General features: G+C 42.0%; 1 protein-coding gene across 2 annotated transcripts in view; it reads right to left on the bottom strand.

Moving 5' to 3' along the window:
* Positions 1–24071, bottom strand: part of LAMA3 (laminin subunit alpha 3) — a 286414-nt gene that overhangs the window by 26720 nt on the left and 235623 nt on the right. For both annotated transcript variants that reach the window (XM_088469607.1, XM_088469608.1), the window contains exons 42-64: positions 23295–23413; positions 21057–21137; positions 20787–20893; positions 20484–20525; positions 19587–19738; positions 18907–19017; positions 18711–18822; positions 16166–16327; positions 15849–16045; positions 15156–15272; positions 12060–12214; positions 10937–11078; positions 9733–9832; positions 8841–8957; positions 8564–8743; positions 7815–7954; positions 6480–6662; positions 5047–5198; positions 4512–4671; positions 3577–3710; positions 3111–3258; positions 628–750; positions 293–429 (exon numbers count right to left, since the gene is read on the bottom strand). In XM_088469607.1, coding sequence (XP_088325733.1) covers positions 293–429; positions 628–750; positions 3111–3258; positions 3577–3710; positions 4512–4671; positions 5047–5198; positions 6480–6662; positions 7815–7954; positions 8564–8743; positions 8841–8957; positions 9733–9832; positions 10937–11078; positions 12060–12214; positions 15156–15272; positions 15849–16045; positions 16166–16327; positions 18711–18822; positions 18907–19017; positions 19587–19738; positions 20484–20525; positions 20787–20893; positions 21057–21137; positions 23295–23413 — 3071 coding nt within the window. The remainder of the gene's footprint in view (positions 1–292; positions 430–627; positions 751–3110; positions 3259–3576; positions 3711–4511; positions 4672–5046; positions 5199–6479; positions 6663–7814; positions 7955–8563; positions 8744–8840; positions 8958–9732; positions 9833–10936; positions 11079–12059; positions 12215–15155; positions 15273–15848; positions 16046–16165; positions 16328–18710; positions 18823–18906; positions 19018–19586; positions 19739–20483; positions 20526–20786; positions 20894–21056; positions 21138–23294; positions 23414–24071) is intronic.

Below are 24071 nucleotides of genomic sequence, written 5' to 3' on the forward strand. Positions count from 1 at the left end.
AACAGGGAAAGGGCGCGGTAGCCATTTTCCCAGCAATTCCCCTTCTGCGTATGCGCAAACCACAGGGAAAATGGCCACCACGCCATTTTGCTGATTTGCACAGCGCTGCTACCATTGACGCGGGAGAGATAAGTGTAGAATTTATGGATTCAGTGTGGGCCCCCTTGGACCCAGGGGGCCCGCATGCACCGCACACCCATTATAGATACACCTGTAGCAGCACTGAAGATGATTACATTATTTCTGCCTTCCTTGAATTTTACATTTAGAGGTCCTTCTACCAGTAACTCACTTTTCTCTAATGGCCGATGGGACACCACCCAAATAATATGTGCCAAAAGTAAATAAATTCACATCGGAAGCATTTACGGCATCCCGATCCTGACGCACACGTAACAATTTCTCCTTTTGTGCTATCAGCACCTCTATCTGTGAAAGAAAAGAGAATACAATTTATTCTTAATAATATGGAACACTACAGATATTCTCAGTATGAGGATGATTAGGATATTAGTTGGAAAGAAGCCATGATAGAAGGCAGGATCCACTCTAGCTGAGTATACAGGAGGTAATCAAGAAAACAAATTGACAGAATCAGATTAATCGTTCCTTATAACAAATGCTTACCAAATGCTCACGACCATCATTTACGCGCCCAAACGTACTGCGGACCTCTTTCACTGGATCTGAATTTATTTTGTATTTAAGGACAAGGGCACCATTTTCAATATCAACACTGATGTAGCTATCCTGCAATCCAAATAAAGACATATATAACGCATTTAATAATGTTATGGTTTACAACAAAATATTGCTATGCAAGCTTATTATTTAGGTATAACTGTACTATACCTGTAACTATACCTGTAACTATTTTATGTAGGCAACTATTTTATTTAAAATAACATTTAATTCATTCATAATGTTATTGAATCTGCAATAGATATTTCTATCATCACTGGGTCCTTAATCAAAGTTTTTTTAAAATATTCTTTGCAAAGATCTTTGGTGTTCACTCTTCCCTTATGAGGAGCATCTATTACTCCTGGAAAGCGTTGTGTTACAATGTCCGCTTAGGCCTGGGGGAACGCGGCCTAGTGGTCAGGGAATGCTAACCATTAGTAAGGACAAGCAATATTCGGCTTGACAGATTGCAATGTTAATTGCCTGCAAGGGAAACCAGTTGTTAGGATCTGGGTTTGTTGTGGACCCGGGGTGGTAATAGGAGCAGACACCTGAACAGATTTAAATAGAAACGTGGGTTTTTAAACGGCTGAACTTCAGACATGTACACAAATAAAATAAAGTCCAGAATATTAAGAGGATGGTGATGATAGAAACTGTAGTGAAGTAAGAATAAATAATGTCCAGGTAGTGGCAGAACTAATAAAAGTATTTGTAATCCAAAAGGTCACTTGTAAGGCTGCAGACAGGATAACAGTACTGACTGATACTGGTGAGATGAAATCCAGAGAGGTATAGAGTAATTGGATCAGCAGCAGCTGATTAATTCAGTGTAGAACCAGAGAGCTAGGTAAATGGAGGTAGTGTAGGTTCAGGGTTAATTGTAGACACAGGTCCTTTGGCAGGGAAAGGGTAAATAGAAGGTGCAGGATGGTTCCAGCAGAAGACTGGGAGCAGGCAGAGCGGTGCAGGCTACTTGGAAGCTGGGATCCAGCAGGAGCACAGGCAAACACTCAAACAGACAGGTTTTCAGAAGCACAGGAACTCTCTCACAGCTTACGCTGTGAAACACGTTGCACTGGCAACCATGGGAAGCTCTGAACTCCTTTAAGTACCCAGTGGAGAATCGTGATAGGTCAGAGAGAGCATGCGACACGCCAGGACTGGAGCAGATAAGTCACATGACCAGAGGCAAGATGGAGGCGCTCATGCCAGAGCGGAATGGAAACACCACCAGGCCTACCCGGCCAGAATGACACAGTGCCTGCGGAACACTTTGCACAGCCAACGCCCTCCGCCAGACACCAGCCCCTCCGCCAGAAGGACCACGCCACAGCGCCCTTACAGGTAATAACCGTCGTCCCATATGCCGAGAAACCCTGGTCGTGACACCAGTTACATGAAAAATGCAACAAAATGTTAATTCCCATCATATTTAATATATTTTTGTTGACTCTTCCCTCTCCTTCACCCCCACATTCAATCTCTTGCCCTTTCCTGTCGTTTCCAGCTCTGCAACATCACTCGAATCAGGCCCTTCTTCTCCCAGGATGCCACCAAAATCATTGTCCACTCACTGATCATCTCTCGCCTTGACTACTGCAACCTTCTCCTCACTGGACTCCTCTGGTCCTATACAATCTGTACTTAATGCTACTGCTAGACTTATCTTGCTCTCCTGCCGCTCCACATCTACCTCCCTCTCTCTGCAAAGCCCCTCACTGGCTCCCCTTCCCCTACAGAATCTTTTTCAAACTCCTAACTACCACATACAAGCCCTTTCCAACTCCACAGCTCCCTACATCTCCATCCTCATTTCCGTAAACACTCTCGCCCTCTCCGGTTAGCCAATGACTGCTGCCTTTCATCCCATCTGGTTACCACATCTCACTCTAGAATTCAAGATTTCTCCCGAGCTGTCCCCATCATTGGAACAATCTCCCTCGTTCCATCAGACTATCCCCAAGCCTGCATTGCTTCAAACAGGTGCTAAAAACCCACCTGTTCATATAAGCATATCCATCCTCCACTTAACCATGTCACCACGTAGTATACCTCTAACTCCCCTTACATTGGCTCACTCCTTATGTCTTCCGTTTGTCTCCCCCTGCCCTTTAGATTGTAAGCTCCATGAGCAGGGCCTTCCTCCCTCCTGTTCTCATCACCTACTTCTTGTACACCTGCTACACATCCTTGTTATTTCAGGTGCACTAGACCTGTCATTTGCGCCTACGCCGACAGCTACAGGTTCCAGTTGACGCTGTACTTTTCACATGCACACAATGCATCGGTGGCTGTGTGGAGATTTGCAATGCTATTTGTACTGTACTGTTTTACCCTGCATGGTCTTATTGTTTTGCTCTCTGTGCGGCGCTGCAGAACACTTGTGGCGCCCTATAAATAAAATATAATAACATTTGCTATACCTCTTTTTCTGCGAAGAACAACAAGCCAGCATCTTCAGTGGTCTGGATGGTTTGCTCATAGCGCATGCCTCTGATCGTGGGTACATTGTACGTTATGATAGCATAGCCAACACCTTCAAAGAAACTTCTTTCAGATTCCTCTTTGTATCTATGACAATAAGGTGCTTTTTTCAATAATTAAGCAATATAAATCGAGATAGCAATTTAAACAAATCATATCCATGCTTTGCTAAACTTCAATTACCCACTTTGGTGTAATGCAAATATTTCATTATTTCACTCAGTAAAACCTATCTGCCAGCTAAGATTAATTTAGTTACTGTAACATGTAAGATTAAGTGCTAATCACTTAACGAATATAATAAATATTCTCAAACATATCAGGTGTACAGCTTTTTTATTTAAATGTTCATACTTTATATAATACAAAATGAATACTTTTTTCTATTTCACCCAATAGAAGTACCTTTTGCAAGGCTCAACTGCTTTAGTGTCGATGTTGAAAGTCTTCCGGAAATTGTACAAGCTGATTCCGTTTTGGTTTAAGTCATCTAGTTCAATGCAGCCGACGTATTTTGGAAAGTTCAATCTTGCTGGAGGCTTTGAAGAACAGTCATAAAGATTATTAGAAATCATTGCTTCAAATATGACATTTACATGTATTTGTTTATTCTAGTGGCACAGTTTACTAATATGCTGGAAAATGTATTTATGCCGTCCTTCTTTCCGTATAAGATGTGAATATTAATTATATAAAACAGTATAACACAGGCACAAGCTCACTTTGATACCAGGAGATAGTCTGAGCTGTGGGCCTGATTCAGAGACGGACGCTCTGAACGAGCGCTCTCGCTCTGAATCAGGGCGTTATTTTTTTTTGTTCGGCCTCCTGGACGCTCGCACAGCTGTGGGTAACCACCCACAGCTATTGCGAGTGGTCAGGTTGATGGTCGCGATTGTCAAGACCATCGCGACCATCGGACTTGCGACGAGACCCTTGTGGTAGGGTCTCGTGGCCCAAGCCCCAGAGAGGTTCTGGCTCTAATAGAGCCGGAAGCTCTCCCACTGACATCACTGGTGATGTCAGTGGGGTCGCCCCCAAACGGCAGGCGTTCCTTCGGGAATGCCTCCGTTTGGCCAGCCACCCCCCCTGCCCGCCTACCAAACGGGGCGAGCTTTCAATCACCATCGACAGCTCGCCCCCTTTGGTGCGAGTACCGGAGCGACGGAGCACCCGTCGCTAGCCGGGTCTCGCACATGCGCACGACGGAGCCGGCTCCGTCGTGCGCATGCCCAGTGGGCAAACATCGACCTGGCTGCGAGCACTTAGCGCTTGCGACCGGGTCTGAATCAGGCCCAGTGTTCAGAAGAACAAATCACACAACGTTCTGTAAAGCTTACTGTGAAGTCGTCTGGGTATCCTCCTACGTAAAACACCACATCCTCAGCTTTCAGATTGAGGAGAGTGTGTCTTTGTGCATCAGTTGAGTAACTCAAAGTAGGGTCCGGTTTATTGGATGTGAATGCTTTTGTATAATTCAGAGTGACATACTGATAGATCCTGAAAAAATAAAATAAAGCTTCTTTAACTTTTCATTCAAACTTGCAGAAAAGCAACTGAATATACTGTATTATATCCATTCATAAATGTGAATTCAAACACCACTATCTTTCTCCATCAGATTCACAGGGGCTTAAGGTTAGTAAACTCAAACACAACATTTTAGTGTTAGACTGAAAGATCATTATGAAGCATAATTAGTTTGTATTGCCTGGTCAGGTAATTATCACATGGTGCCATTTGTAATCTAATAGCATTACCATTAGAGTTGTGGTTAGTACTGTGAGACTGGGCCTCTCCCCTGCAATCCGTCGGTGCCCCAGTTGCACTGCTTATCCAAACAAATTGTCTATCAGTAAATGGACGGCTTCTCACCTTTCTAATACAACTCTGTCCAAAATGGCTTCATCTGGCCTGTTGTCCGATATAAAGGGATCTACGTTGATTTCAGCCACATTGCCTCCCAGATTATAGACACACTTGAGCCTGTCATCTTCAACACCTATACCTATGTAATCCTTTGAAGTCTGTAGAAAAAAAATGCAAATTATTGTTTCCTATAACAATACAAGAAAGAAAAATTCTGTACACTGGTCATATTGTTATTGAGAAACAGGTTGGGGCTGATGCGGAGTTAGGTGTAACCACATATGTCCATCTGCAGATCTGCTGCTTGGGCCTCCTTATGCTTAGACGCGGAACAGGGGTGAGAAGGGGCAGTTTTATGTAGTGCGGTAAGGGCGTGTTACCGGAATTGCTTACAGATACAGGCTGTCAGTCGGGCTGGGGTAAATACATGCTGATGGTGCGGATGATGAGAGTACCAGCACTAGCTAGCTGCTTCTGATTGGGTGATTGTAGAAGCTGATTGGTACTTACTTTCGGCCAAGAATAGTTTATATGATTTTGTGATCTTTTTGCTACCTTCATTTGCGCCTGAGAAGCAGATTATGCCTGTTGCTTTAAAGAGGGTTGTTCCTGGTGCTAATGTGACTGGTGTGGAGCTGGATACATTTTAAAATGCCTCTTATTCAGCATATGGGTGTAAATACTGTGGCAGTATCACCAGAGGTGGCGCTGGTGAGCAGCAGATTCTGTGTGGGGCAGGGGAGATTCGCCCACACAGACTAGAAAGGCATTGTCGGAAGATGCCTAATGGCTGCCGAGGGAACTCAGTCCAGGGAGGACTGAGGCAGACCAGTCAGACAGAGCTCACTGTGCTAGCAAGCCAGTGAGGGCCAGGAGGCCTGAGCCTAGACCTGTGAGATACAGGGAAGGCTATCCAACTCTGGGACTGAGCTATGGTACCTGCAAGGAAGCAGGCCAGACTGTGAGAGGCGGCAGCCAACAAGCTAAGGAAGCTATACCAGGCCAGGAGGTTAGTGTCCAGTCCTGCATGTGGCAGGAAGGACCACCAATCTCAGAGACTGAGAGAGACTTTCGTGCAGAGTAGCTGCTTCTGTAGAGAGGGTTCAAGAAGTGAGCTAGTGCCCTAAGAGAGGGCTAGGCATATATTATTTTCTGTTTGTTCCTGATTATCTTGGAAGTAAAACACCACGTTTATTTGTTTTACTGGAATGCCATTTGTGGAGTCTGATTCTGCACCTAATCACTGCACCACTGCACTAATCTACCAAGCTAATTACCCCAAGTTATCACAATATGCTATTGTTACATTCAGATTTTTAGAGCTCGGCATAGTAAGGAAAGAGCCCAGTAATCTCTCTATGGGATATTACATTTCTGTATACACTGCTCCACAAATCTAGAAGCATTTACTAGATGTATTATATTCGTGTGACACTTACATCTTTACTGCCCAAGTACATGACAAACATATTTGATGACAGCTGTCGCTTCCTGCGGTCACCACGACTTTTAGGTCTTTGAAGAAAGAATGAGAGAGATGTGTAGGCCTTTAAATCTTCCAAGTTGCTTGGAGGTCGCACTTCTACTCCAGAATTGCCATTAAACCGCATTGGTACTACAACCTACAAAGAGATACCATCATACATTAGAGCAGCGTGGTCCAGAAATGTCTGCACTGTAATACACAATGTTCTGCAAGTTGTACGAAATACTTGCATGGGTTTTTATCACAAGGGAGTTGTATTAATATCATTACACATGATCACACAATTACTGTAGTAGCAAGGTGTTTTAAAACTAAAGCTGCATACAAACGTAACGATTTTGTTAGTGAACGATTTTCGTTAATGATTTTCGTTCAGATTTTCCTTTGAATAAGTGAATGTAATGTAATGAACGATTTTTTCAACGATGAACGAAAAATGTTCCTTCCCTTAATGAAAATCGTTAAGTTGTTCAGTCAGAAATGGACGATGAACTACAAACTACAAACGGGAACGCGCATGAAAGACTATCGTTCATCGTTATAACTCAGAAACTGAGCGATTTTTTGAACAATTGAACAATAACGACTTCGTTATAGTTAAATCGTTCAAAAAATTGTTACATGTGTATGCACCTTAATATTTACAAACTATATTATTGTAGACTTAAAGTACGGAAAATGAAACCATTAAATATAATCTTCAGGTAGGAACTTGAATCACATAAAGTGCTGTGAAACTCATATTAAACTAGAAAATTATCTGTTTATAGCTTTAAAATGTGATGAGTTTCCCAATTTATAAGGACATTTGTTGTCTAACCAACCTTTACAATAAGGGAGTTCCTTGGTAGAGGTATCGTTAGGGAATGTCACACAGTCACTTTGTGTTCCCGCATAGTTAGACTAAAGTAAAGTACTACTGTACAAATGCTGCCCAGGAGACATTAGCGTTAGCTTGTTTGTTAAATACCAGTTACTGTGTAGCATAGTTTATAATGTTTTATTATGTTAGGGGCATTTGAGTAAAGTGGAATAGATTCTGTCATATTCCGAGTGATCTTTAGCAGATGAAAGCAATTCCCTAATTATTAACTGTGGGTAGCACAAAACCTTTTTCTTCTGAACCAAGTTTGAGAAATTCAAATGTAGTAACAAGATAAGTACATTTAATAATTAAGAATTGGCAGTGAACATTTTTTGAACCCATAACATTGAATGTTTCCATCATACAATAAAACTTTGCCCAAGAAAAGTGTTGTCAGTTAATATCGCACAGCACAGAACCCACCTTATTTGCAGCATCACGTGCCTGTTGGATCAGCTCCCTGATACGACTTACACTCTCTGAGATGTTTCCTAAAGGCATGATATCATTTATGCGGTTCATGGCCTCAAAGACATCAGGCAGGCTTCCAGTTAGTTTCTTTACTAGAATTTAAAATAAAAGGCTAATCATCTTTATGTATTGACTAGTTAGGACCCCGTCAAAACGACGGGACATCGCCCCACGCACTAAAAATCCTATTTGAGCGCTAAAAGGGGTCACTTTTCATTCATTTCTGCTCGGCAGGCTGGGAGTAGAAATGTCAGCGCCGACGGTTGTACACGCCTGAACGGAGCAACAATTGCATTGCTTCGTCGGGCGACATCTTGTGGCCGCCAGCGCGCAAAACATACTTGAATTCCCCCCATAGAGGTGAGGAGCCGCGTTAGCCTGAACACTGCCACTGACTCGAAAAGTCATGTTTGAGTGCTCAAACGGGTCACTTTTCGGTAATTTCTGCTTGCTACCTCAGGGGGGGGGAGGGCTGCGAGTAGAAATGTCAGCGGTGGCGGCTGTGCGCGCCCGAACATGGCAACAATCGAATTGCCCCATCAGGCGCCATCTAGTGACTGTCGGTGCGCAACACACTTGATTTTGAATTTACCAGATGATAATGAATTATTCATTGCTAGGTAACTGTTCCCCAAATGGATGCAATGCATCAATACTGTATGCTAGAGGGGTTTTGCATCAGGCGTTACAAAATTACTTACCAGAATTGGTTGCTTCATTCAAAGCCTCATTGAAATTAGCATTTTGTGCAGTTCCAATTGTTCCCTTAAGATTATCCACATCTTCTTTAATGGGCTTTAATTCCGCTTGGACATTATTAGTAATCCCATTTGCATTGGTAACTAAGTCCTTTGCACTATTGATCATTTTCTCTATGTCATCTGAAGAGTAATAACAGGATCGGTAAGTTGGTAGGAGAAAATACCATAGATGGAAATCTTATTAGAGTACAGTATATGGAGAAGGCCAGCCATTTACCTCTTTTGATGTCATTGATACTGTTTTGGAGAGCTGTGAGGTCACCTGATAGTCTGTTCTTCTTATCTGTCGCCTCGGTCAGTCTGTCCTTTATATCTTCAAGCTCTGGGTTTATATCTTGTTTTAAAAATACATAAGTAACAGGACAAACGCATGAATATGTGGTATAAGTATATCAATGAACTTTACTGCTCAAATATAAAGCAGATTTCCAGTTCCTAAAGGACCGCAACACCCATTACTTACACACAGTGGAGCCATTTTGTTACTAAGAATCACAGAGGCACTTATAGCAGTTCAGCTCTCAAAATGGCTGCTTCCGCTGTATTTAGGCTGCAATTGAACTTTAACTAGCAGCAAGACCTCTACAGATTTTGCAGGCTAAGGCGGGTACACACTAGGTGGTATATCGCTTGTTCCATCGAGGAGCAATATATTTAGCTAGCAGATCGGCGGATGTGTACATCCGATATGTCTGTGAGAGACATCGTTCACAGACATATCAGGTCGGCCCTGCAGCACAGCCAATGCTGATATATATTGCAGATATATTGGCATGTCTGGCTGTGTGTACGGGCGACCCACCGACTGGTCACACACTGACTGCAGGGACCCGCTAACACTGCCATCACTACTGGACAGGCAAATGCCCGCTCAGTTGTGATGTCAGCACAGACGCCCCGAGCGGCCAAGTGGTAAGTGTGTATATCTTACCAATTGTCCGCTAGGACAGCGGACTGGTCTGCTCTCCGATGCCTCATCCTAGTATATACACAGGATAAAAGTACAGGTCAATTAAAATGTTACCAATATACCATGAACAAGAATTTGATGCAATCAAATATCCCCCGACTTGAAAGCTCATAAGTTATCAAATTCAGTCGTACACTACCTCGTAGTGATTTTTGTGTTTTTTTGGCCTGATCCAACAGTGTTTCTGAATCTGCCAGTGATTTTTTGGCTTTTCCTGGTAAATCTTCATTTTGTACTTTCTAGAAGAAAAACAAACAATAGTTATAAGATACATTATGCAGGAATAATACATTGTAAATTGCTGTAAAATATATTAGCTCAGTGTAAATAATCAATTGTAGAAATAGAATGTTTTACTTTCAAACAGCTACTGAGCAGGCTCACAATAATGCATCATGCCCCACCTTGTGGCTGGTTTCTGTAACTGACCCTGTAATCGCTGGTCTTTTCTGTTTTAGCTAACTCAATTGATACCAGATTACTGCACCCAGTAGCCAAGAGTTGTACCTGCTAAAGTACAATTTGCAGTGGCAAATGCAGGATTTCTAGAGGGGGGTTTCCAAATGCTTGAGTTTAAAGTGACTGTGGCCAGTTCATGAAGAGGGCATAATCAGCACTATTTATGTCATACGAAGTATAGTGTATGTAATAATTCTGACATGTACAGGACCAGCGATCACAGTAAGCCATTAAACGCAGAAGTGGGTTTTTATTCAGATTTTGCCACCATTACAGATCACTTGAACAAGTTTGGGAATCTGGGTGGGGGGGGCAGCGGAAGAACCTATCACTGCCCTGGACATATATGTACAGATTGGTCTCCTTATATACTGTATAGTGTATTATTATGCAGTATTAATAATTGACCCTATCGATGGTCTACATCAGTGCACTTCTAACAGTGCATGTTTTCAAGATCTCCTAGGTGGTGCACAATTATATTCATTGCTGGCTGATACATTTTAAAAGATCAATAGGTGGTGCTAATAGGGGATCTTAAAAATATACAACTTTAGTATTCTATGCTCTCTCTATTGTGGTCATCATGGTGTGGTCTAGGGAGGGGGGTTTCCAGGCAACCGGTAACCCCCCCCCCTGCGTTTGCCTATGATTGGTGTCCTATTGGTTTCTTTTCCCAAACCGACAGGTGAATATTTTAATAAAGAGATGCAAACTAAAATCACCCTGTGATGTATTACTGGCAGAAGTGTTCTGCATCCATTCTTGAGTCCAGGCAATGATGACCAGTGACATCATGTATGTACATGATGCAGAATAGATGGGGTGCATGAAGAATGACACATGACTAAACTACAACGTGATGTCTATGCGATCAGGCTTACTGTCAGGGCGGAATCAGCTGCTGACTTTGCCTTCTTTGCAGCTTCCTCTGCAGCCTTCACAGCCTTTATAATATCATCATAAGCATTGGCAGCATCGACAGCACAGCGCACCAGTTCCTCATTGCTGGTGTTCCTCTTGATTCTGTGTAATTACATAATGAAGGTTGTTGGGTAAATTTTGCATAAAACTCTGACATAAATGACATAACAAGAATCTGGTAAGTGTTCTCTATACTGAAACATAACTGTGCACTTGTGTGCAGGGAGATGTAAGAGTGAATACACCCCCAGGACGGCCAAGGTCGGGGCTAAAGGCACCTTAAACAACAAACACTGCAGGGTTACCTCTATAAACATTGCCTATGAGTGATGATTTCTACTATGAGGGGTCTATTTACTAAGCCTTGGCTGGAGATAAAGTGAATAGAGATAAAGTCCAACCAATCAGTTCCATACTGCCATGTCACAGGCTGTGTTTACAAAATTGACAGTTAGGAGCTGGTTGGTTGGTACTTTATCTCCATTCACTGTATCTCCATCCAAGGCTTAGCAAATAGACCCCTATATGTATGTGCAGCAATTGCTGCCTGTTATATGATGTGCAGGAATGTGGATTTTGTCATTTACTTGATGTGGACTATAATAAAGGGGTTTTCCTTATCTGCGCACTTTAACAATTCCCCAGTTTGCGCAATAGTAGTACATTGGTGGGGATACTTTCCCTGAGACCCCCACCATTCAATCTATTCAGCAGATTCAGGTGACAGCACTTACCACTTACCAATAGCGGAGACCCCCCACGCTGAAGGTCACTTTCGATGTTTCTAGGGTCTCATCCGTAGTACAGAGATATAACACAGCAATGCTAAAGATTTTTTAATCACAGTCACTGCATTGTGTATCTCTAACTATGGCTATCTGTGTGTATTCTGGACCCTGCACAGTAGAGCGAATATAGGGGGTCACAGGACAGGAACCTCCAACAAACTACGATTAGTGGGAAGTGAGGGGATTTATTAAATGTTCTTGACAAAGTAGGGTGAACAGAATGAGTGACACCTATTGGCTCCTTTACTACTGATAAGTTCTATCTGCCATGTGCAAATAACAGTGTAGTACTCACTCTAGCAGCTGATTGGCCAGGTCCTGCAGTGACTGCGCATGTTTCTCTGCCAATATCACCAAAGGTTCCTTACTGGCAGCCTTGGAGAGTATGTTCACTTTCTCATTGAGCTCTTGCTTAGCGCCATCCAACTGTGCAGCAAGTTTTTCATATTCCTTTTATTGTGTTTAAATCAAAGTAAAATGTAATTAGTAAAAAAATATAAACTTACTGTATTAGACGCCCATTTATCAATACTCGCATTTGCAGTGCGATCTGGACGCAATATTAGCACCCATGATTCCATTGCAGTATGCCATCATAGTGCCAGTAAGCATTAAAGTGCACCCTCAGGGACAGGGGTGCCAAAAGGAGCCCATCCCAGCAATGTGCTCGGAGTGAAGAGACCATGTCTTCATTGTTGCGCATGTGTGGCAGCCATTGCCGGGTAGGGGGGGGGACTCTCTCCCAGTAATTTTTACGAAGTGTAGCCATAGGCTACAGCAGCACTACGTCATGGCGTCAGCTGCAGGGGCCAGGCTACAGGATGCAAAGCATTCTGGGGCTTGGTGAATCTGACAGCATCACATCCCCCATAAAAACCTATGAGGGTTTTGGCTGTGAAATGGAGGGACAGCAGCAGATATCAGAGATCCCTCCATAATACATATGAGGGAAACTAAATATTTGTGCATATCCTCCGAAAACTTTTGGGGGAATATACCGCAAATATGTAATGATAAATAGGCCCCTTAATATGGTATAAAATTTTACTCAATGTAAAGATCTATCAAGATGTATGTTGAGGAAACCAGTAAATGGGAAATAGATAGGACATTAAACAATTAATGCAAGAGCTGCTAAATAGGAGTATACATTCACCAACCAAACAAAACATGCAGTCACTATATACTGTACAATGTAAAACAATTAAACACATTGGGCCTAATCTAATAGCCCATGATTTGCGGGTGCTGTCACGCTTCTGGCAAAATAGCCACTAGAATAATAATGGTAAATAGTTTAAAGACAAAACCAGGTTTAATTTTAGTAACTATCTTACCGGAATCGCGTTGCTCCCGAAAATCGCAGGCTATTACATTTGGACCATTAAGTGATATAATACATTCATATAGGGGGACATTTATGGTAAACGTGAAACGTATTTTATCTGAGAACTCTGATCAATATAGTGGAATTCTCTGTTATTTCTGCTTTTTGATGTCAGATTATTTTCATATCTTTCAATAAATACCCTCAATGCTTCTGGCTTGGTTAACCTCAGATTTATTTTAAGTGCATAATAGCACAGATAATATCGACATCTTGTTATTAAGTCTTCTCTTTTTCAAAATACAAATTGTTGTATTATTACAGCTTTATCTTGAAGCTAACATACAGTCAGGTGCATAAATATTGGGACATTGACAGAATTTTCATATTTTGGCCTCTATTCACCACCACAATAGCTTTGAAATGAAACAAACAAGATGTGCTTTAACTGCAGACTTTCAGATTTAATTTGAGGGTAATTACATCCAAATCAGGTGAACGGTGTAGGAATTACAACGGTTTCTATATGTGCCTCCCACTTTAAGGGGCCAAAAGTAATGGGACAAACTAAACAATCCTAAATCTAACTTTCACTTTTTAATACTTTGTTGCAAATCCTTTGCAGGCAATTACAGCCTGAAGTCTGGAACGCATAGACATCACCAGACGCTGGGTTTTATCCCTGGTGATGCTCTGCCAGGCCACTACTGCAAATGTCTTCAGTTCCTGCTTGTTCTTGGGGCATTTTCCCTTCAGTTTTGTCTTCATCAAGTGAAATGCATGCTCAATCGGATTCAGGTCAGGGGATTGATTTGGCCATTGCATAACATTCCACTTTTTAGCCTTAAAAAACTCTTTGGTTGCTTTTGCAGTATGCTTCGGGTCATTGTCCATCTGCACTGTAAAGCGCCATCCAATGAGTTCTGAAGCATTTGACTGAATATGAGCATATGATATTGCCTGAAACACTTCAGAAGTCATTCTGCTGCTTTTGTCAGCAGTCACATCATCAATAAATACAAGGGAACCAGTTCCTTTGGCAGCCATACATGCCCACGCCATGACACTACCACCACCATGTTTCACTGATGAGGTGGTATGTTTTGGATCATGAGCAGTTCCTTTCCTTCTCCATACTCTTCTCTTCCCATAACTCTGGTACAAGTTGATCTTTGTCTCATCTGTCCATAGGATGTTGTTCCAGAACTGTAATGGCTTTTTTAGATGTTGTTTGGCAAACTCTAATCTGGTCTTCCTGTTTTTGAGGCTCACCAATTGTTTACATCTTGTGGCGAACCCTCTATATTCACTCTTGTGAAGTCTTCTCTTGATTGTTGACTTTGACACATATACACCTACCTCCTGGAGAGTGTTCTTGAATTGACCAACTGTTGTGAAGGAGTCTTTCTTCACCAGGGAAATAATTCTTCTGTCATCCACCACAGTTGTTTTCCGTGGTCCTCTGGGTCTATTAGTGTTGCTGAGCTCTCCGATGTGTTCTTTCTTTTTAAGAATGTTCCAAACAGTTGATTTGGCCACACCTAATGTTTTTGCTATCTCTCTGTTTGTTTTGATTTTTTAGCCTAATGATGGCTTGTTTCACTGATAGTGACAGCTCTTTGGATCTCATATTGAGAGTCGACAGCAACTGATTCCAAATGCAAATGTCACACCTAGAATCAACTCCAGACCTTTTACCTGCTTAATTGATAATGAAATAACGAGGGAATAGCCCACACCTGTCCATGAAATAGCTTTTGAGTTGATAGTCCCATTACTTTTGGCCCCTTAAAAAGTGGGAGGCACATATAGAAACCGTTGTAATTCCTACACCGTTCACCTGATTTGGATATAATTACCCTCAAATTAAATCTGAAAGTCTGCAGTTAAAGCACATCTTGTTTATTTCATTTCAAAGCCATTGTGGTGGTGAATAGAGGCCAAAATCTGAAAATTCTGTCAATGTCCCAATATTTATGCACCTGACTGTATGTTCTCGGAACTTTGAATTGCACTTCCATCAACCATCTACAGCTACAGTATAACACATATACTATAACATACCTCTTTACTTTTCTGTAGCAACCTCATCATACTACTGGTCTGTCCCAGGCTGGTCTCTGCTGCTTTCAGATGAGTCGATGCCTCTTTTTGTTGTTTGGTTAAATCAGCAACTCTTTTCTAGAATCAATACAGAATAAAATCATATAACAATAATTTATAGGGCATACCCTGCATCTGACTGAATAAATTATAATGTAGCATCTACTGTATGTAGTGTTATAGTTTAAGCTAAAACTATAACTTTAAAAAATGCAAATTGATTCTAAAAGTGTGCACTTATATAAGAACCTTAATCCTATGGTAGAAGTCTGGACTTCAGACGTGAATCTGACAGATGTTGAAATATGTTCTAGTTATAACAACTTTCATTTAATGAATCTTATAATAATGTATCCCTTCAAGTGCTCAAATGTCCTGAAAACCTGGGTATTTTTACTAAAATGCGGGTTTTTAGAATTGGAGTTGTTGCCCATAGCAACCAATCAGATTATAGCTATTATTTTCTAGAAGCTTCTAGACAAATAAGTAGAATCTGATTGGTTGCTAAGGGCATCAACTCCACTTCTAAATACCTGCACTGTAGTAAATATACCCCTAAGATTGTATTTCCTTGCGTGGCTCAGGCAGAACGTAGTCTCTTTCCATGCAAATCTGTCTCCATGAACTTTCAACAAATACACGTTACTTAGTTACCTTAATGTCTTCAAGGATCATGGCATTGTCCTTATTGATGGTATTGGCTTGCTTAGTATGCGCTGATGCCTCATTCAGTGCATCCCGGAGATCATTTATTTTTGCTTCATAATCTTTAATTGATTTTGAAATTTCTTTTATTAGGTCCTTATGTTGGCTCTGATGCTTCTGAAACTGGTTCCTTACACGGCTGAGCACTGGTAATAATAGGAATAAATTAGTGATATTGGTCAACAAACCTGAAATCTGTAATTGATAATCACTTCATAAAAGCACAACATAAGTGCTATATAGATCTAACGCATCATGAAACGTACAAGATTTTGCTTCTTCTTTCTCCATTTCTGCTTCTTTTTTCTGGGCATTAAAATTGCGCTTTCGCATCTCGTTTAACATTCGTTGCGCTTCAGCCATGTTCTTGGTAATCTCTCCAGAAGGTGGGATGCCCCCTGGTAGAGTTGCCGCATTCTTAATGAGAACTGGAAAAATGACAGGATTGCATCATGTACACATACTGTATACACACATTCTAATAATACATTACTAGCAGCTGTGTCGTGGTAGGAGGAAGGGCAACAACGCTCTGTAACAAAAGGAGAAGCTCTAGGACTTTGTGTGATAAGACTGAGGTACAATCAGAGCCGTAACTAGACTTTTTGGTGCCCTGTGCCAGAAAGAGCATTGGCGCCCCCCTCATTTTTCAAAGGGACATAATGCACCAAAAAAGGGGAATTGCCTCATGGGGAAGGACCAGGGAAGAGATAGGAGAGGCCAGGAGATGCTGGGGATGAAATAAGAGGAAGCTACAAGTGAGAATGATAATAAACAGAAATTTGACAGGCCCAAACAGCGCCCCCTGACCTGTGGTGCCCTGTGCGATGGCACCGGCCGCACTACTCTAGCTACGGCCCTAGGTACAATGTAGGTCCTATATTTCCCATGACACTTACGTCTGACTTGCATTCAACTTGGCCTCTTTGTGTTTCCCGTTTCTGCCTATTCTCATCAGGTTTAAGCTGCTTCACAACACGTTTTCATTGTATTTGTAACTGAACGTTTTATTATGATTAACTGGGGTTGGATACGCGATCCCGGCACACAGAATGCCGGCGGTTGGAATCCTGTTGCTGGAACCCCGATGGTTAATAAAATACTGACGCCTGCAGGTAAGTAATTTAACCCTCCCCCTAAAGCTGGGTACACACTTGGTCGACGGGCATTTAAATCGCCAGCCCAGTTGAGCTGTCAAACGCCGCGGAACACCTGTACACACCAGCAGATGGCCAATATATCTTTCAGATATGTCGGTCATCTGCTGCATTGCATAGCATATCAGATATGTCTGTGAACAACGTCATTCACAGACATGTCTGCTGTACACACCTGGCAATGCACTATAGATATATCGCCCGTTCAAACGAGCGGGAGATATATCTATCTGTGTGTACCCAGCTTAACCCTAACCCATCTTTCCTGAAGCCAATCCCTAACCCTCCCCTCCCGTAGCCTAAAACTACCTCCCTCCGCAGCCCAGCTCTAACCCCCTGCCTGCATCCCAACACTAACCCTCCCCTCCCGTAGCCTAACCCTAGCTCCCTCCGCAGCCCAGCCCTAACCCCCTGCCTGCATCCTAACACTAACCCTCCCCTCCCGTAGCCTAACCCTAACTCCCTCCGCAGCCAACCCTAACCCCCTACCCGCATCCTAACACTAACCCTCCCCTCCCGTAGTCTAACCCTAACTCCCTCCGCAGCCCAACCCTAACCCCCTGCCCACATCCTAACACTAACCCTCCCCTCCCTTAGCATAACTCTAAACATAACCCTAACCCTAAAACCTACCTTCAGGATTGCAGCCACCATGATTATCCAGCTAGTATTCTGACCGTCGGGATTCTGGCGCCGGACTTGTGAGCGCCATGATTCAGTGTGTCAGGATGCCAACTACATCCCATTAGCTGTAGTGTTAACATTCCTTTAACACACCAAACCAGTAAAATCTATATATAGATGTGTCCTCATACACCTAGCCTCAATATGCCATAGAGCGTGAGACGCTCAGCGCGACTGAGCTACTCAAAGAGAAGTAGCGTACTGTCTATTTCTTTACATTTTGCATCTTATTCGCATCAAAACACCACTCACAGTGTACCACAGACGCTGGGCTGTGACTTTAACCACACAGGAATTTGTATTAAACATGTGAAAAGTTGCAGATGAAGCACAACGGAACTTGGGGTAAGAAAAAGCCTCAACATCATTGCATTTCGTATTCAGATCCAGACTCAATCATACACAGATGTACAAATAGCGCACATCAAATTGATCAGTGTAATCTAGCAGAGTCGTCTCATTCAGATGTTTTCCCATTTTGAAGATAAAACTGCTAAACTCTCATATTTTCTAAACTCTCACCCTATTACATTTGGCCCCACGTGTTAGACAGACAATAGGTCGACAGGGACAAAAGGTCGATACACTAAAGGTCGACATGGAAGGTCTACATGTACAAATGGTCAACAGTGCCAAAAGGTCGACATGGTCTTCAACAAACCAAAACATATAAAGAAAGGAATAAATGGACAGGGGAAAATATAAAAGGTTCCAACAAAAGTGAAGTGTTTTTTGCAATTTTTCAGTGGGATTTATAGTTGTGATTCTTTTAAATGCCGTAGAAACAACAACAACAAATACAGAACCTATTACATTTCCCCAGAGCAGGAAGACAATAGTGGTATGTGTACAGTACAACTATTATACAATAGTTGTACATCACTGTGTTTCTCTGACATCATCTTATTCTGGATAATGTCATCATTCTAGATTGCTGAATCCTATGAGATTCATAAAAATCCAGACATACTGTTGATATTCTTCAGGAGAAGATCTATGGTCAGCAGCATGTGACTGGCATTGCGGAACGTGTCTTCTGCACTCATCATGATGTTCTCATACTTCTTAGAATTCATTTCAGCCTGGAAGTAAGATTGAATAAATTATATAATTGCATGTCTGTAGTGCTGGGCCAGTCTCTTTCTTATAGATATTACGTCATTTACCTTTGCAAGCAGAGCCGCTATCTGCTGTTTGAGGCTGTCAGTTTCTGTCTCCAGACTGTTCACCTTGCGGCGCTGACTTGTGAGTTTACTATTGTAACTGTCATACTGTAGCTGCAATGTGAATGCAACAATAATTGTGACACTTTTAGCATGTTCTTGAGATGTATTTACAACAGTGTATCACGGTTTGCTTACTTGTGCTACTTAGTTAGACTTTGATAAGTAACAAAGGAGAACACTGACCATGTGCACTACAAGTAGCTTTGGATTTGCAATGTTGCACTTACTGTATAGGTTCTCCCAATGTACTCAAAAACATTTATAAGAATATTAGTGTAGAGGCTCAGAGAGACATAGAGCAACCCCTATTTGCACGGATCCCATCATCAGCTCTCCACTTGACTGACTCTATTAACTGCCCCAAGAGTCCCGACTTGGGTAAGGGTAAGGGGTAAGCATGGTACCTGTGAGGGAGTGAGACTTAGCAGGTGACATTCTTACTTTAGGTCTAGGTTATGGATGAATCAGAAGTACAGATAAGGTTCTAGCTCATCACTATGTGCTGTTACCAGCTTTTCACTTGCTATATTTCCTATATAATGTTATAGAAGGAAAATCCTCCCTTTCTAGAGGCTTCCAATGCACAGGCGCCTATTCCAAGCGAGGACAGATCCACTCACCTTTACTTCCCGAATGCGAGCTTCCAAAGCTCTAAGCTGTTCCAGTGCCCGACTGGTGGCATTGAGGCTCTGCAGCCTGGCCTTAATCAGGTTTAGTTCATCAATCATTGTCATTAAATCCATCAGCAGAATGTTGACACAGCTATCACATGCTGGAAGTGAGTAATTATATTCAGACAGGACATCATGAGTTAAACAAGTAAATCCCCATTAAGACTGAGGACGGGGCTAAATTCACTATTTTCTTTGAAACTGGCATCTTAACATCTGATAACATGTACATTTCCAGTCAGACCACAATCCTGTAAAAGTAGGTGCAGATTGATGTTATTGGGGAAGTTTCCACACCTGGAATGTGGGGGGGAGTGCTTTTATATTCATGAGGTGGCTAAGCTGGGAGGCTGAGAATCAGAAGGGTTTACCTGGCCATTTCATGCCTGATATACTGCATCACTACTCAGCTCACTTGCCAATCTTATCAAATAGAGCAATTTGGCTGGTGGTACTTATCCCGATTACGTGAATGTAGGGATATACAGTTGCTGATCTCACTAAACTTTTTCACAATTCTCATGAAGTATTATTTACAATAGTCCATTAATCTTGTCAGTAATTCCATTTATTTTACAATTTGATCCAACTGGTTCATACGTACTACTGGCTGCTAGGGGGTGTTAAGCATCAGTTATAAATGTCACATATTTGAGGCTTGATGTTCTCCCCACATAGACACACTGTATTATGCTGTATATGTTTTCTTACATATACAGTATATGTGAGTTATCTACTTACCAGTTTCTACATATAAAGCTGGTCCAATGAATAACATCAAACATACACACAGTACACAGGACGATTATAATATACAATGTTAGTAGAACTGCTCATAGCACTTACAATCATCATCTCCTTTATCTTGTGGATTTTCATCTAGGCATTCTAAAAACAAAATAAAAAATAGTATATATTACATTTAACATTGATTTGGTCTGATCTACCACAATTATGGGGGTTCAACAAAACCATCAGTAAATGTGAGTAAATATCTAGTATACAAGAGTTACAGAGTTACAGTATCCAGAAAGTAAAGTGCAAATGTGGCTGATAAAGATCATGAAAATGCTGCCTGACAATTTACTAGGGACCAGCGACATAGATGTGAGGCGCTTCCTGGAAACAGATGCTCATGGTCATTCTTACCTCCTGTTAGAGGGTCGCAACTGACCCGCTGGCCATTGTTATCACAGCTGCACGGTTTACACTTGCCACCGAGCCTTAATGGATTTCCATAATAGCCTTGTGCACATCTACACAAATAGCGGAAAAAGAAGACTTTAGTGTCAAATCAATATTATATTATACCTAGTGTATTATATGTTACATTGATCATTATATCTCTAGCTAATTAATTGAATGGAACATATAGCAACTTGGTTTTGCGTCCTGCAGTTGAACAGATAGGATACTTACTCTCCACAGTTGAACCCGGCATATCCTGGTTTGCAGAAACACTTTAGATTCCTGCCACTGCCAGTACATCCTGTTGCAAAACTGCAAAGAACAAAGTAAAGTATAAATGTGCATAACACATACCCATAAGGAAAAAATATAAAATAATATAAAACAATGTATAATAGTAATTCTAAAATAATGTAACAATATAACTGATATAAATATATAAGCTAAGAAAAATATAATGAATTATGTAAATATGTATACTATCAGCAGAGTACAGCTGAGAGTTACGTTGGGGGCCCACAAGAGGTCTCAGTATTGGACAATTTCCATTCTGACACTATTACCAATTAGTGCTGAGTGCTGCACGAGGACACTGACACCTCCTGGCAGTATTCCCTCTAGTAGTAATCTGCAGGATGGGGCAGATGGTAAGTACATCTGGCTGTGAAGGAGGTGTGTGGAGATCTGCTAGCCACCAGAAACTGGCAGTCTGTTGTACGCTAGACACCAAAGACTTTACACTATTGAGACTGGGTGCCTGCTTCATGCTATTCATCAGAGACTGGGTGCCTGCTTCATGCTAGTCATCAGAGACGGGGTGCCTGTTGCATGCTAGTCATCAGAGACTGGGTGCCTGCTTCATGCTAGTCATCAGAGACGGGGTGCCTGTTGCATGCTAGTCATCAGAGACTGGGTGCCTGCTGCATGCTAGTCATCAGAGACTGGGTGCCTGCTTCATGCTAGTCATCAGAGACGGGGTGCCTGTTGCATGCTAGTCATCAGAGACTGGGTGCCTGCTGCATGCTAGTCATCAGAGACTGGGTGCCTGCTTCATGCTAGTCATCAGAGACTGGGTGCCTGCTGCACGCTAGTCATCAGAAACTGGGTGTCTGCTGCATGCTAGTCATCAGAGGATGGGTACCTGCTTCATGCTAGTCATCAGAGACTGGGTGCCTGCTTCATGCAAGTCATCAGAGGATGGGTGCCTAGTTCATGCAAGTCATAAAAGACTGGGTGCCTGCTGCATGCTAGTCATCCGAGACTGGGTGTCTGCTTCATGCTAGTCATCCGAGACTGGGTGCCTGCTTCATGCTAGTCATCCGAGACTGGGTGCCTGCTTCATGCTAGTCATCCGAGACTGGGTGCCTGCTTCATGCTAGTCATCAGAAACTGGGTGCCTGCTTCATGCTAGTCATCAGAGACTGGGTGCCTGCTTCATGCTAGTCATCAGAGACTGGGTGCCTGCTTCATGCTAGTCATCAGAGACTGGGTGCCTGCTTCATGCTAGTCATCAGAGACTGGGTGCCTGCTTCATGCTAGTCATCGGGGACTGGGTGCCTGCTTCATGCTAGTTATCAGAGACTGGGTGCCTGCTTCATGCTAGTCATCGGGGACTGGGTGCCTGCTTCATGCTAGTCATCAGAGACTGGGTGCCTGCTTCATGCTAGTCATCAGAGACTGGTGGAATGCTGTACCCTGGTCATCAAAGACTGGCAGCCTGTAGTATTCTAGCACAATAGCTGTGCACTAGCAACCAAGGACTGGATGCAGTCTCCTGTAAAATTGCCACCAGAGACTTAAGGAGTGCTATACACTAGCCACCAGAGTCTGGAAGTTTGCTGTACACTAGCCATCAACTGGAGTACAGCTATACACTAATCACTCCAATGATGGGTGGGGCGTGTAGGGGCCTTGCATATCAGTTTGTATGTGACCATAAGAATAATATTACAACACGCTACAGATCTGTCCTCATACACTGGTTCTCAAGTCGCAGCAAACAGCCCACAGAGCCATGTCTTTAGTGCTCAAAATGTGCGCCTTATTCACATAAATAAAACAACTAAGAGCAATAAAACTACATTGCTGGCTTGCACTGACCAGTTTTATTCTACCAAATAGTAATAAATTATTCTCTTAATGGTGCAGCTGGCTAGAAGATGGTAATAAATTATGTTGTGAGGTTTTTAGTTACCACTTGGTTATTGCAATATTTCTTTTTCTATACATGTCACACATGGTCAGTAGCATTGTGAATAATAGTTCTTATTCCACGTACAGTTACCATTATAAAACCATCATAGGTAGACTCATTTGTGGTGTACGTTCAACATTTGGACTTGTGTGTCCTAGAGAATATACATTGCTATGCAGTATGTACTGGATACCTGCTTTCTCTACTTGCCATGCTTCTAACATTGTTCAGCTTAGATCACAGATCAGTATAGTGAGGAAAATGATTCCAAATACCTGTTTGTGAGCACAGGGAGAGGACAAGCACATAGGCTGCAGGAGCCCTGCGTGGCATTCCCACTGTAGCCGTCTTTGCACAGGTCACAGTTGTCTCCAGCAGTGTTATGCTGGCAATTCTAAAGAAAGCACAGAAGAATTATCACTTCATAAACTAACTATGCATATTTCTGAGTCACTCGCAAATAAATACATATTCAGCTGCAGACGCCACCTCAACATCGAAAACTAGTAAATTCGTCAATAAATCTCATAATACAAATACATAATACAAAGCTCTACTTAAGATTTCATGTTAATTTATTGGAGTCAGATAAAAAATAAATAAAAATATCAAGAAATATGTATAGATATATAAATGGTGTATGGAATTAGTGAACCACTAAAAATAACCACAGAATATCTAAAAGTAATGGGAATGAATGAATATTAAAAATGAAAATTAATAAAAAATAATAATAAATGCATATAAAAAACAACAACATACATTTGACAATAAAAAACACATAATCCACAGTGAATAAATCTGTGCTAAATTGATTCGCTGATATATATAAAGAATGGCACAAATATTGCTGAATATTGAGCTTGAAAAAGTCCCGAGGCGGGATGAAACGAGTAGCTGCCCGTATTCACTAAATGTGTTCTGCCCTGTAATAAGCTCCTGTAAGTGTGCCAGTGTCCGCAGCTTTTGATTTTGATGTGGGGAGACCCGACAAGCTTTTGGTGCAGAGAGATCTGACAAGCTGCGGCCGCGCTTATCCACCAACTTAATAT

Source organism: Taudactylus pleione, unplaced genomic scaffold (genome assembly GCF_031769625.1).
Source record: "Taudactylus pleione unplaced genomic scaffold, aTauple2 ptg000093l, whole genome shotgun sequence".
In the NCBI taxonomy this organism is placed as follows: Eukaryota; Metazoa; Chordata; class Amphibia; order Anura; family Myobatrachidae; genus Taudactylus; species Taudactylus pleione.